The sequence below is a fragment of the Heterodontus francisci genome, chromosome 6, assembly GCF_036365525.1.
Source record: "Heterodontus francisci isolate sHetFra1 chromosome 6, sHetFra1.hap1, whole genome shotgun sequence".
NCBI classification, from domain to species: Eukaryota; Metazoa; Chordata; class Chondrichthyes; order Heterodontiformes; family Heterodontidae; genus Heterodontus; species Heterodontus francisci.
Window position 1 is genome coordinate 43,860,156 of NC_090376.1, and position 15,169 is coordinate 43,875,324.

The window sequence follows — 15,169 nt, forward strand, 5'->3', positions numbered from 1 at the left end:
TGTTTCATGTGTTCACAGACTGTGAGCTGTTGCAGCCCCAATCCATTATTTGATGGGTTGTTCCTCAATGTCTGACTATACTTGAGTCCCATGCTACTGATCTTTGGCTACCCAGTGTGGAGGAAGGTGGACATGTTGGAGGACCTCTTCGTGGGTCTGCTCCTGGCCTTGGCCAAAGTGGTCATCCACAGGTCCAGGTTGAACTAGGCCCATAGGGGTGGTCGCTGAGGCTGTCTGCCTCTCCTCTATGAATTTGACCACACCTGGGTGGCCTGGAAAAGGAGCACTCGGAGTCCGCTGGTTCGCTTGAAGCCTTCCAAGACCCAGTTGGCACCAGGGTTCTGGAGTGCATAGTTGACATGGCTGGCAACATTATTATTTAATTTAAAAGCAAAATACTGCGGATGCTGGAAATCTGAAATAAACCTTCGGAAGAAGGTTCCGAAGAAGGGTCACTGACCCGAAACGTTAACTCTGCTTCTCTTTTCACAGATGCTGCCAGACCTGCTGAGTGGTTCCAGCATTTCTTGTTTTTATTATTATTTAATTTGTTAAGTTTCCTTTGTCTTTTTTAATGATTTGTGTTTCTGTTAGTTCTGCCCTTCTTAAAAGGGGTCACTTCTGTTAGATTTTTGGGTTGACGACATTGGGGCAACCTCACCCTTATGGGTATTATAATAGACATACACTAAACTGTCTTTGATTATTCAATGACCATTAATGTCACAAAAAGAAAGAACCTACATTTATTTGGTGTCTATTACATCCTCAGAACTTTTCAAATTGATTCACATTCAATAAGGTACTTTTGAAGTGCATTACTGCTCTTATGTGGTCAAGCCTAACAGACAATTTGCTCACAGCCAGATTCCACAGACAATAAATGAGACAAATGCCCAGTTATTTTGTTTTTAGTGGTATTGGTTGAGGGAGTAATGTTGGTAATGTAATTTGGAGAATGGCTATTCACAGGCTCTTTTATATGCACTTGAGGTTTGGTTTAATGTCTGATCAGAAAGACTGCACCTCTGATAATGCAGAACTCCCTCAGACTGCACTGAAGTGTTATTTTAGGTTATGTGCTGATATCCTGGATTGAGGCTTGAACTCCCAATTTCTTAACCCAGAGGCAAGATTTCAACCACCAAGCCAAGCTGACATTTGGGTCCATGTCATTCTAATGACAGAATTCATCAGAGTGTCGCTGAGAACCTGAACACAGCTCAGGAAATATAAAAGGAAGACTACCAACCTTTTGCTTTTCATATTTTTTAAGGAGCATCCTCCGCTCTGCTGGAGTGAACTGGCACCAGAGCACATTTTCTGGAAAAAAACAGAGAAGACATGGCTTTCTTTAACACATTTTATGATATGATGAAGTCAATGCCAGAGATGTATACACAGCCTTACTCCACCTACTGTGCATTATTTTAATTTTACCTCCCAGATATTTCAAGAGGAATAGTATACTGCAAAGCCTATGGGGACAGTTGGACGGTGTGCGCCCGCAATGCTGTTAGATTTGAAGTTCCAGGACTTTGATCCGCAACAATAAAGGTTCAATGATATATGTCCAAGGCAGCATGTTGTATGACTTGCAGAGGAACTTGGAGGTGATGGTGTTCCCTTGCACCTGTTGCTCTTGTTCTAGGTGGTAGAGGTTTGGGAGGTACTGCAAAAGAAACCTTTGAAACTTCCTGCAGTGTAACCTGTAGAAAGTACAAACTGCTGCCACGGTATGCTAGTCGTGTCGGGAGAGAGTTTTTAAGCTGGTGAATGGAGTGCATTTCAAGCGATCTACGTTATCCTAGATTATATCAAGCTTCTTGAGTGTTACTGCAGCTGCACCCACCCTGCCTGTAGGCAGTGAAGAGGCTTTGGGGAGACAGGAGGTAAGCCACTTGCCACAAAATATCCAGCTTTGACCTTCTCCAGTAGCCACAGCATTTATGTCGCTGGTTCAGTTGAGTTTCTGATCAGTAATGATTCAAGGATGTTGATGGATGGGGATTTGGTGATGGTAATGTCATTGAAGGTCAAAGGGAAGTGATTCGGCTCTCTGTTGTTGAGGATGGTCATTGACCCACACCAAGATGTTGTCCCGGTCTTGCTGCATGTGGGCATGCAATGCTTCATTGTCTGAGGAATTACAAATGGAGCTAAATACTGTGCAATCAGCAGCGAAACAACCCCCTTCTCACCTTATGATGGAGGTAAGGTCATTGGTGAAGCAGCTGAACATAGTTGAGCCTAGGATGATGAAGCAGCTGAACATAGTTGAGCCTAGGACGTTGACCTGAAGAACTCCTGCAGCAATATCATGGGCCTGTGATGATTGGTCTCCAACAACCACAGCTCTTGTGTGCATATTTGGACCAAGGCTGTAATGATGTCTGGAGCCAAGTCGTCCTGATGGAACCCTGGCTGAGCATCAATGAAAAGATAGGGGCAAAGCAGTGAACAGCTTTAAAATTTGATGCATTGGGAGACCAGGATCTAATGTAGATTGGAGAGCGCATTGGTGATACTTGAGCGGGCCTTGGTGCAGGATAAGGTATGGACAGCAGAATTTCGATTGAGCTGAAGTTCAAGGAAGGTGTAGGTTGGGAGACTGACTGAAAGAGCACTGGAATTGTTGAATTTGGTGGTGGCAAAGACATTAATTAAGGTTGTAGTAGAGGCAAAGGTGATGGCTATTAAGAAGTTGGAAGTCAGTGTTTTTGTGATGGAGAGAACATGGAGTCAGAAGCTCAGTTCAGGATTCGAAAGGCACAATAAGGTTGTTAACAGTCTGAATCAGCCTGAGACAGTAGCCAGGGAGTGGGATGAAATCACTAGCAAGGGTATGGAATATGTGATGGAGCCAAAGACGAGGGCTTCAGTTTTTCAAGTGTTTAACTGGAAGTATTCAGTACAAAGCAGGAGAATCTACAGTTGCCAGCTCTAGACTCAACTACTCTTAACACTTTCCTTTCTGGTCTTCTCTCTTCCACCTTCCATAAATTCCTGTCCAGAACCAAGCTGCATGCACTCACACGAAATCTCATTTGTCTGCCACAATCCTGACTGATCTACATTGGCTCCTTGTCCCCACAAAGCTTTTGGTGTAAAATCCAATGTCGGCGGTTCAGAAAATGGGCAGGAGCAGATCAGCTGCCTGCTATGCACTATGCCTGATTGACTTTAATGGAAAGGTCACTGAGATGGGTTGTATAGTGGGTGGGTAATCCTCTAACTTGTGTCCTGCAGCCCCGCCAAAGTTTAATTTTACCCCCAGTGAATCTGGAATCCTTGTCCTTAATTTTTAAATTTCTCCATGCCCTAACCCTAACCTATTTCTGCAGTTTTCTTCCAATTCTAAAAACCCTCCCCCCAAATGCTTTGTTCCTCTGACCGACCGACCTTATTTATAGCCGAGCCTTTTGCTATCTGGGACCTACTCTCTACAGTTCTCTCCCTAAACCTTTCCACTTCCCTTTTTAAAAACCTACTGAAGCTCTTTGATCATGCCTCATAATCTTACGCTGGTTCAGTGTCTATTTTTCCTGTGCCTATCAGTGAAGTGTCTTAATTTTTTTTATGCTAGAGGTGCCAAATAAATGCTTATCACTGTTGTAGAATCTGAATGAGCCAAAATGTCCTCCAGCTCAATGTCAACAAAACCAAAAGCATGTTTTCAGGTCCTGTAACATGCAACATGCCTCTGGCCCTAATTCCATGCATCTTCCCACCTGCTATTTCATGAGGTGTGTCAGCACAGCATATTGCTCACCCCAAACTGAACTTCCTCCCCACCTTCAATTCCATTACCAAGACTTTTTTCTTGCACCTGCAATATGCCCATCTCCCCCAATACTGCTGAAATCTTAGTCTGTGCCTTCATCACTTTGAGGATCAACTTCCATAAAGCTCTCCTAGCCAGCCTCACTATATCAACCCTCCACAAATTACAACCCTTCAAAATTCTACAATCTGTGTCTTGATCTCTGTTACATCCCACACTCTTCATCATTCTGTCCTTCCTAAACTCCACTGGCTTCTCATATCTCAGAAGGCTCTCATCCTCACTTTCAAATCGCTCCAAGACCTCACCCAACCATCTGTACCTTAGTGATCTCCACCTGTCTTACATAGCCACATACCCTTCATTCTTCTAACATAGGGTTAATTCCTGACCTCCACTCCCTATGCTCCATCATCAGTGGCCACGTTTTCAGCCACATTGCTCCTGTCCTCTCGAGACTCTTTTAAGATTGCTGTTCCTTGCTATTTCCATTGGCACATTTAAAAACCTCATCAAAGGCCTTATGTTCCACCATGCCTTTGCCAACTCACTCCCTTTTGTTCCTTTTCCCTCCTGTTTGGCATCCACTAGTGTTGTCAATATAAAGTGCCTTCAGATGTCTTTCTGTAGGCGAGCAACTATAGAAATCTAGTGCATTCTTATACAAAATTAGTATGATTGTGGGAGAATTTCACATTTTGACATTGCATATTGATTGGACAGTTAAGTTTGATTCCACAAAACATTCCAGTACCCTCAATATTCTTCCTTTGCTATTCATTTTCACTTATTTTATTTTTCTGGCTCTTATTTGGTATTTTGTCTAAGTCTACGTTACTGCATCTTTCATTATCTTTTCCATTTTCTCTTTCATATTCACTTCTCTATGAAACTCTGCGAGGTTTGAAGTTCTTTGTTCCTATAGTTCTTTTCTTTTCCCCCTTCTACATAGCTCAGAAGTTATGACTGAGTTTCAGTACATCATCATATCTCAGTTTCTCTGAGTTGAAGTGAAGAACACATCCCACATTTAGTGCATTTTTGATCAATCATGTGGAGGTGGTGGTGAAATTCATCTTGAATTGCAAAATAGGTGATAGCAAATAGAACCATAGAAAAGTTATGGCACAGAAAGAGGCCACTCAGCCCATCATGTCTGCGCTGGCAGAAAAAACTAGCCACCCAATCTAATCCCACCTTCCAGCACCTGGTCCGTAGCCTTGCAGGTTACAGCACTTCAGGTGTAGGTCCAGGTACCTTTTAAATGAGTTTAGGGTTTCTGCCTTCACCACCAATCTGGGCAGTGAATTCCAGTCACGCACCACCCTCTGGGTGAAAAGGTTTTCCTCATGTCCCCTCTAATCCTTTTGCCAATCACCTTAAATCTGTGCCCCCTGGTAATTGACCTCTCTGCTAGGGGAAACAGGTCCTTCCTTTCTACTGTATCTAGGCCCTTCATAATTTTGTGTAGTTCAATTAAGTCACCCCTCAGCCTCCTCCGTTATAAGGAAAACAACCCTAGCCTATCCAATCTTTCCTCATAGCTGCAACTTTCAAGCCCTGGCAACATTCTTGTAAATCTCCTCTGTACTCTCTCCAGAGCAATGATGCCCTTCCTGTAATGTGGTGACCAGAACTGTATGCAATACTCCAGCTGGGGCCTAACCAGCTTTTTATACAATTCCAACTTTACATCCCTGCTTTTGTATTCTATACCTCAACCAATAAAGGAAAGCATTCCATGTGCCTTCTTCACCACTTTATCTACTTGTCCTGCCACCTTCAGGGACCTGATGGCATGCACTCCAAGGTCTCTCACTTCCTGTACCCCTCTCAATATCCTCCCATTTATTGTGTATTCCCTTGCTTTGTTTGCCCTCCCCAAATCTCTGGATTGAATTCCATTTACCACTTTTCCGCCCACTCAACCAAACTATTCATATTGTTCTGGAGTCTACAGCTATCCTCTTCACTATCAACTACACAGCCAATTTTTATGTCATCTGCAAATTTCCCAATCATGCCTCCCACATTTAATTCCAAATCATTAATATATACCACAAACAGCAAGGGACCCAACACTGAGGCCTGTGGAATGCCACTGGAAACCGCCTTCCATACGCAAAAACATCTGTCGACCATTACCCTTTGTTTCCTGTCACTGAGCCAATTTTGGATCCAGCCTGCCACATTCTCCTGTATCGTTGGGCTTTTACCTTTCTGACCAGTCTGCCATGTGGAACCTTGTCAAATGCCTAAAATCCATGTAGACAACATCCACTGCACTACCCTCATCAATCCTCCTTGTTACTTCCTCAAAAAATTCAATTAAGTTAGTAAGACACAACCTTCCCTTAATAAATCCATGCTGACTATCCCTGATTAATCTGTGCCTTTTTAAGTGACAGTTTATTCTATCTCTAGAATTGATTCTAATAATTTGCCCACCACTGAGGTCAGACTGACCAGCCTATAATTATTTGGTTTATCCCTCGCACCATTTTTAAACAATGGCACATCATTTCCAATCATCTGGTAATTCGCTTGTATCTAGTGAAGATTTGAAGATGACCCTCAGAGCACCCGCTATATCTTCCTTGGCTTCCTTTAATAGCCTGAGATACAATCCATCCACCCCTGGTGATTTATCCACTTTCAAGGATTGGTCACTGTTTTACATTCTGTCTGATTTTATTTTCCAAGCACTGTATTAAAGACCAATGAGGTGAAATTGGTCTTGGAAAACTGTCAATAATGAATCAACAGCCCATTTTACACCCTGCTTGATTTTCTAAAGAAAATTGGTTGCACATTCACTATCGCCCATTTTGCGCTACAGCTCAAGACAAATTTAATCCCCTTGGTCTTTAAGGATGCTCCATTGTTCTATAAACAGCAGAACAGTTTTGCCAATTATCTAAGCAGTACATGCTGTACTGTTAGTGCCTGTATCATCTGTAGAGTTTATAAGCCCATTCATTCTGCTCTGCTAAATGTACTAAGCTTGTTTAGTGTGTCTGACATAATCATGTCATATGCTAGGGAACAGAAATGTTCAGAATGATGACACCTGTAATGGTTTCATTCTGCTGTTCACATGTACAGAAAAATGGGTCATTATATTCCCAATCATCATTCTATCAATCCAAGGAGAGTGCCATTAGATGAAATAAAATAAACAGAGGTCAGAATCATGCTGTTTTCCAAATATTGGGTTTGTATTACCAGCAAAATTCAAGCATGTATTGTTCCATGGAACACTGATTATCTTTGGTCTTTTTTATCGTTTAGTAGTGCTACAAAAAACCATTCTGTAAATTTGAGTTTCACACTTTAATATAGTTGCCGTTTACAGTATGGGCAGTCTTAGTATTAAATAGCTGAATGTGGTGGGCATCAACCTGAGTCAGTGAAGCCTTCTTAGGTATTTATAATTTACCTATTACCTACAGATAAAAAAATGAGCAAAATATACAGTTCAATACAAATGGGCGTATTTTAAAAAAAATCATATTATTTTACCAAGAGCGAGCATGTGTTACTATTCTTGGCTATAATTGTAAAACAAAATACTTTCGAAAAAAAATTAAAATACTGTGATGCTGGTTGTATTCCCTCAATCCATTCCCAGTACAGGCAGAGAAAACGCAGTTCCTTCAGCAATTGAGGAAGTTGTTTTAGAAAAGGAAAAGTTTTTTTTGTCAAGCCAACTGCATACACTCAAGCGAGCAACAACCACTTGCCCACCTAATTATTGAAAAGTTGTTTCTTTGCACTAATTGCTGAGGAGGCTCACTACTTGTAAATGACAGCAAAACCACTACCCCATATAGGAATGAACAAGAAGGCATCACAAGATTATGGATAATTATAAATGATGAACGCCACTTAGCCTATCTTAGTTTATCCACTCAGAAGAATCTTAAAAGTTCTTCCATTGCAGAATTAAATTAGTTCTATAATTATTCCAGGGCTTTCACCTCCACTATTCCATCCAGAAGTTCATTCCATGCACTGATCAGTCTTTGTGCAAAGAACTTCCAAATAGCAGTCCAACTTTGCCTTTTACTTGTTTGTACCTGTGGCATTGGCTCTCCCTCTTGCAATTTAATGTAAAATAATAATCTAGATTTACCTTTTTCATACCATTTACTGTCTTGTATAAGATCATCTCTCTGATACCTCTTTTCAAGCCTAAAAAAACAAGTTTTTCCTTGTAATACAGATCTCAAACATTAGGGATCAGCTCTTCTCTGCACTGTCCCCAGTGCTTGAATATTTCCCTTGTGTCTCGGTGATCAGAACTGGACACAGTAATCAAAATTTGGTCAGATGAGAAGAGCACTGTACGCTTTGATCAGGATTTTATCTGATTAAAAAGAAAGAAGAAAGACTTTCCTTTATAAAGTGCCTTTCATGACCTCAGGAAGTCCCAAAGCAGCAATTAAGTGCTTTTGAAATGTAGTCACTGTTGTAATGGCAGCCAATTTGTGCATAGCAAGGTCCCACAGACAACACATCATAATGACCAGATAATCTGTTCTTTTGGTGTTAATTGAGGGATAGGTATTGGCCAGGACACCGAGGAGAACTCCCCTGCTTTTATTTGAAATAGTACCATGGGATCTTTTATGTCTACCTGAGATGGCAGATGGGATCTCAGCCTAACATCTCAACTGAAAGAAGGCACCTCCAACAATGCGTAGTTCCCTTCAGGCTTACACTGTAGTGTCTAGGTTTTTTGCCATGTTTTTTTAAGTCCATGAAGTAGTAGTTGAACACACAACCTTCTGACTCAGAGGCAAAAGTGCTCCCACTGAACTGTGGCTGACATGATTTATATTCAACATCAGTCACTTAAGGTATCAGTAAATATACATTTTGCTTATGGTGCCTTTGCTTTTACCACCATTGCTGTACCTTTGAAAGTGCAGACAGGAACTCTGTTTTCAGCCTTGAATTTTGGGTCCCCACACCTGATCCAAAGGGAACTGTGACACCAAATTTATAGGGGCAAACAGGAGGCAAACTGATAGATTAATTCGGCTCCTAATTGCCACTGTAAAGGGGCCATATATACTCAAAATGTTGTACCATCATCCATGTAGCCTTCAATCCTGCTCTTAATCCATCCAACTGCTTTTTAAAGGAATTAGTCAATAAAGAACTGCATGCTTTTAATAGGTGTCTGACCTAGTGTGGCTTATTCAAACTTAGCTTTATTGGTTTATAAATTTTGTTTAACCTAACCTCCTCCATGGTTATGCTCATATGATATGTGTAATATTTATGGCATCTTACTACTGTATGTATCGGTTTGACACTGGTACCTGCTTAGAAGGGCACAACGCTGACAGATTTGACTCGTACTGCCATTTCCACTTTTTCTGTTTAGCAACTCTTCTGTTTGCTAGCATTCAAATGCTTCAAATGTTAACGCTAATAACACTCCTAAAGGGCAGTCAGCTGTTTTCTAACATTAAACAGTTGAAAATTTAAGTTTAAGGAATTTGTTTTAAATCAATTGTATTAGAAACTTGCTTCCAAATACAGGTGAAAGGTGCAAGTGCTGTACAAATTCTCCATTCAATGTAACAGCTGAAATGATATGAGATTATCTTAGTGACTCGGTGTTAAGCATAATTCCATCTGAGCAACTTCACTTCCCACTTAATATGGCACAATTTGCATTGGTGCAAATCTGAAACTACTTTCATTGATGAAAGCTGCCTGGTTGGTATATTTTTTCATTTAATTTCAGTATGTTTGTTAAACATCATGATGGTAGCTAGTGGTTTTGTTACTGGACTAGTAATTCAAAGCACCTGTGTATTAACCCCACTATGGCAGTTTGAGAGTGAATTCAATTTGTAAAAATAAAAAGCAGTTATCAGTAAAAGTAACTGAGTGTCATAGAAACCCAACTGGTTCACTAATGTCCTTTAGGGAAGGAAACATGTCGGTTTGGCCTGGCCTGATCTACATGTGACTCCAGTCCCATAGCGTGACTCTTAACGCCCCTCTATTCTAGCCTAGCAATGTACTCAGTTCCATCAAAACATTACCAACCATTCAAGAAGACCCACCACATCTTCTCAGGACAATATAGAATGGACAATAAATGCTGGCCTTGCTAGTGATACTTACATTCCAAGAATGAATTATTAACTTTTTTTTTCTATTTAAAGAATTACCGAGGCAGTTCAGTTTAATGGATTGACATGTTACAACACAAACTTAATGAACTGTGCTTAGGAAAGTCCCATGAAATTAAATAATTTATTGAATCTTTTATTTAGTATTTTAAAATTATCATAAAGAGGTTGGCAGAAAATTCGCTGTTTTACTGTGAATATAAAATATTCATTTTCGCTAAATGAGCGACTGTCGAGATTAGAAAATTTGTCAGGTGCGAAATAGCAGCATCAGAAATAACTAAGATTTTTATTAATATTTTCTCATTGCAAATTAATTAATAAATGAGCATTGCGGTATTGTAAAGAGGGCGGGCTAAGTTCTTTGCACGGTTCCTGTTGAGTGACGTATGAACAGGTTAAATAGAGCCCACAGTCACTTTCAGCTTTAATACTTGGTAATAGTGCATTTGTGGAGTATATGAGTATATCTTTTCATATCCTGTTTTTGATAACTTTTATGAAGTGTAGAAATACAATGTTGGAATTCATATCTGAAACAGCAAGCAAGCTCTTTATTCTGATTCTGAGTACGTATATACATCTTATACCTGTATTTAACTATGGGCTTTTAAACTTCTTTGAAAGACCAAATGTTATGTTGTGAGTAGCCGCATGAAGAGATTTGAGATGTAGATGCGATATCTTAATTGTTAATTAAATGTCTTTCAGCTGGTACTGCTAACTAGTTCGAATGCCATTCGTATATTAGTTCAAATTGCGAGAAGAGGTATCGCAAATATGAATGTAGACATTTAACGGCACGAACAGGTTTCTTTGTTTCTATTTCAATTGTGTTTCGCTGATTTATGAACCTGGCAACACTCAACCGCCAAACCCACGTGTATACACACGCAGCTCTTACGATGAGATAATTTCATTGCCACTTTATTCAAAACAAACGTTTTCGTTGCATCTAAGCCACCAGTCATAGATACCTGATTATAATTACCTCTCGGGCCATTTTTCAGACAATGTATCTCCTTTATTTGAGCTTAGAAAGTTCATTTTTCTATCCTGGTTAACAGAATCATAACCATAACAAAACTTATTCTCTTTAATGTTCACGTAGAGGAACTAACTGGTCCCAGACTTGTATTTGGAAACATATTTCTAATACTTGTCTTGTTTTATACCTGTCACATAGATTAGATTTCTTAGCCTCCGTGTCCCAGCTCGTAACAGTATAGCATTTCAGAAAATAAAAAGGTAGATCTCATGTGGCTAGTACAGAGCACAACAGGATTGGAGAATCATTTCCAACAGCAGGTGATGGAAGTCATGTACAAGTTCTCTATTCCAACTCCAAGCTTATTCGAAGGACGCACCGTTGTCTTTGATAATTGTTTTGTGAAGATGAAGGGACGTAAAAATAACGATCTTTCACATCTCCACCTTGCTGCGTTGTAAAAGTGACTGGGCATTCGCATTTACATGGGCGTTTTACTTACATGCTTGGGAAGATGTCAGATGTGCCACCGGCTAGAAGGTTGGTATATTACCTGAAGAAGTTTGGGAACCTGTACCGGCGACAAAACTGAATGGGCGGTTGGCATGCAGCCCTGCGGACATCAGTTGGGTTACGTTTAGGGTCATGTTTTCACTTCTGTATAAATTTACATATTGCATTCAATCTTAAGAAAATGTATTTCTGGAACAATATTGCCAGTAAACCTTACGTTGGATTGGATCTGAAATTTGTACGGATATCGGATACAGAATTGCTCCGTAATATCTAGACTCCAATGGAACCAGAGTTACCACTTCAGTCAATGAATAGATAAGGCGAGCAAAAATAATAGTGTGGAGAGTAGATGACAGTAGTAGCAGATTCTGTACCTTAAAAGTAACCTAAGATCTGTAGTATTCCGACAGAAGGAGCATGGTGTGAAATCCGGTGTGCAGAACAGTGTATGTGGGATTCCGTGAGTGTTTTCTAATTCAGTGGATTTTCTATCCGAGCGCTGTGTTCTTCACCTATTTTGTCTGCAATTCAAACACGTGTGACAGAAGCGGAAAGAAGACATAAACAAGCTCGAAAGTACAAGTGACACATTTTTTCCTCTGGTTCTCAAAATGTCCCTTGTTCGTGCAGTGATCCGGAAAAGAGTAAAACAAAAATGCGCAACAACACCCCCTCCCTCCCACCCACCCCCAACATTTCCCGTTGCTAATTACAGTATCTTACTCCTTTATTCGGAAGAGAAGCGAACCCTGAAATTGCGATATCGAAACCGTTCCAGAAACGCAAACATTTACCAGCCGGTGGATGAAATACAAGCATCATTTGACTTCAAATAACACGATTAATAATTACATTCGAAACACGCTGTTGGCAACGAAAACTAAACTACATATAATGGCAACGTGGCATTAGTAGCCACCATTTCCACCCCGCCCTACCATAGTCTGAGTATGTACTCCGGGTACTGGGCCAATAATATTTATTGACACCTGACCCTGATACTAACTATCATCATATATAATCACTTTACAGCTCCCGTGCGTTTTGTATGCCTTGCCACATACCACATGACATTTGCTGTGTCATGTATGCAAATCACAAAGTTAACATGCAGGGACAGCAAACAATTAGGAAAGCAAATGGTATATTAGTCTTTATTACAAAGGGATTGAAATATAAGAGTAAGGAAGCTTACGACAATTATCTCAGGCTTTGGTGAGACCACACCTGGAGTACTGCATACAGTTTTAGTCTCCTTACTAAAGGAAGGATATACTCAGAAAGAGTGCAATGTCGGTTTCCATTCCTGATTCCTGGGATGAGTGGAGATTGTGTAGACTAGGCCTATATTCTCTGGAGTTTAGAAGAATGAAAGATGATCTCATTGAAACATTTAAAATTCTTAAGGAGCTTGACAGTGCAGATGCTGAAAAAATAGTTCCCTTGGTTGCAGAGTCACTATGTATATTTGCAGTACAGGAAAAGTCACCTGACCTCTTACTCCAGCTTGTCTGCAGTAAAAGGATGTCCATTTTTTGGGATTTAGTTTAGTTCATTTTAACAGTTCATAATTTCTCCAGTTCATCTTAGTTCAGAACTGTTCATTGCGTGAGTGTGACAGGACTCTGAAGAAGAGAATTTTCATTACTCAAAGGGTTGTGAATCTTTGGAATTCTCTACGTTAGAGGGCGATGAATTTTCAGTTGTTTTTTTTTTCAAGCCAGAGATCAACAAATGTTTTGATACTCAGGAAATCAAGGGATATGGGATAGTGCAAAAATGTGGAGTTGAGGTAGATCAGTCAGGGCCATATTGAATGGTGGAGGAGGTTTGAAGGGCCATATAATCTACTCCTGTTCCTGGAGCATTATAATTCAGCTTGACACATCAAATGTTTTGTTTCACACTTATGAAACAGCAAGAAATCACAACTTATAAGACAGAGATCTGTCAAGCAGCAAGTAACAACTAAAACCACTAATGATCAGGGTAATGCTGTTTAATGTGTACATGGACTCCCAAAAATCATTTGATAAAGTGCCGCACAACAGACTCGTGAGCAAAGTTATAGTTCATGGAATAAAAGGGATAGTAGCAACATGGATACGAAATTGGCTGAGTGACAGGAAACAGTGAGTGGTGGTTAATGGATGTTTTTCGGACTGGAAGAAGGCTTGTAGTGGAGTTCTCCAGGGGTCGGTGTTAGGATTCTTGCTCTTCCTGATATATATTAATGACCTAGACCTCGGTGTACAGGGCACAATTTCAAAATTTGCAAATGATACAAAACTTGGAAACATTGTGAACTGGGGAGGATAGTGTAGAACTTCAAAAGGACATAGATAGATTGGTGAAAAGGGTGGACTGTGGCAGAAGAAATTTTATGCAGCGAAAGTGTGAAGTGATTCATTTTGGTAGGAAGAACGCAGAGCTACAATATAAAATAAAGAGTTCAATTCTAAAGGGGGTGCAGGAAAAGAGGCACCTGAGTTTATATGTGCATAAATTATTGAAGGTGGCAGGACAGGATGAGAAAGTGGTTAATAGAGCATACAGCATCCTAGGCCTCATTAATAGGGGCATAGAGTTGACCATGTGAGCTGCATGAAAGATGGCAGGATCCCCAAAGACACATTGTACAGCGAGCTCGCCACTGATATCAGACCCACCGGCCGTCCATGTCTCCACTTTAAAGACGTCTGCAAACGTGACATGAAGTCCTGTGACATTGATCACAAGTCGTGGGAGTCAGTTGCCAGCATTCGCCAGAGCTGGCGGGCAGCCATAAAGGTGGGGCTAAAGTGTGGCGAGTCGAAGAGACTTAGCAGTTGGCAGGAAAAAAGACAGAGGCGCAAGGAGAGAGCCAACTGTGTAACAGCCCCGACAAACAAATTTTTCTGCAGCACCTGTGGAAGAGCCTGTCACTCTAGAATTGGCCTTTATAGCCACTCCAGGCGCTGCTCCACACACGACTGACCACCTCCAGGTGCTTACCCATTGTGTCTCGAGACAAGGAGGCCAAAGAAGAGTACAAAAGCAAGGAAGATATGTTAAACTTGTACAGAACACTGGTTCGACCTCAACTGGAGTTATGTGTCCAGTTCTGAAAAAGGAAGAACGTGCAGGGCTACGAGGAGAAGGGAGGGAATGGCACTAGGTAAACTGCTCCTTTGGAGAACCAATGCAGACATGTCAGGCTGAATGACCTCCTTCTGTGCTGTAACAGTTCTGTAACTGTAATCATGAAATTGCAAAAAGCTATGCATGAAAAATGGTCAGTCTGCAATAGCTTCATTGCAAAGCAAACCAATCAAATTGTTCAAAATATTCTTTTGGAAATTCCAGTGGCATAAACTCTCTCCAACTGATACACAGTACTAGAAATAAGGTCTGCAACATAATGAAAATATAAAAGAAGCTAACTTTATAAAACCAAGATTACACTTACCTCTTCAATGGTATTTTCAGAGATTAACATATGCCTAACATTATGTTCTATCAGAGGCCTGTAACTTTCCGAGAAGTCCTGTGTCTATTTTACAGGTGTAAAACAGAAGCCAAAGCATTCAATATAGCGAGTGGCTTGCATGCAGACATTCCGCATTGGAAGTGGACTGTTTGCCAAACTGGTAAAGGCACATAAAGAGGCATCCAGGACCTCAACCTGAAACAGAAAATGCAAATAGGTGGCCTGGTGCTTGTTTCAGTCCGTCTTTGCCCTGAACA

At 40.6% G+C, this 15,169-nt stretch overlaps 1 protein-coding gene across 5 annotated transcripts in view; it reads left to right on the forward strand.

Annotated features, from left to right (window-relative positions):
* Positions 1-10,378: 10,378 nt before the first annotated feature.
* The window catches only part of flt3 (fms related receptor tyrosine kinase 3), a 122,075-nt gene continuing 117,284 nt past the window's right edge, over positions 10,379-15,169 (forward strand). For all 5 annotated transcript variants that reach the window (XM_068033551.1, XM_068033552.1, XM_068033554.1 and 2 more), the window contains exon 1: positions 10,379-10,508. In XM_068033551.1, the coding sequence (XP_067889652.1) occupies positions 10,400-10,508 (109 nt within the window). In that variant the 5' untranslated portion in view covers positions 10,379-10,399. The remainder of the gene's footprint in view (positions 10,509-15,169) is intronic.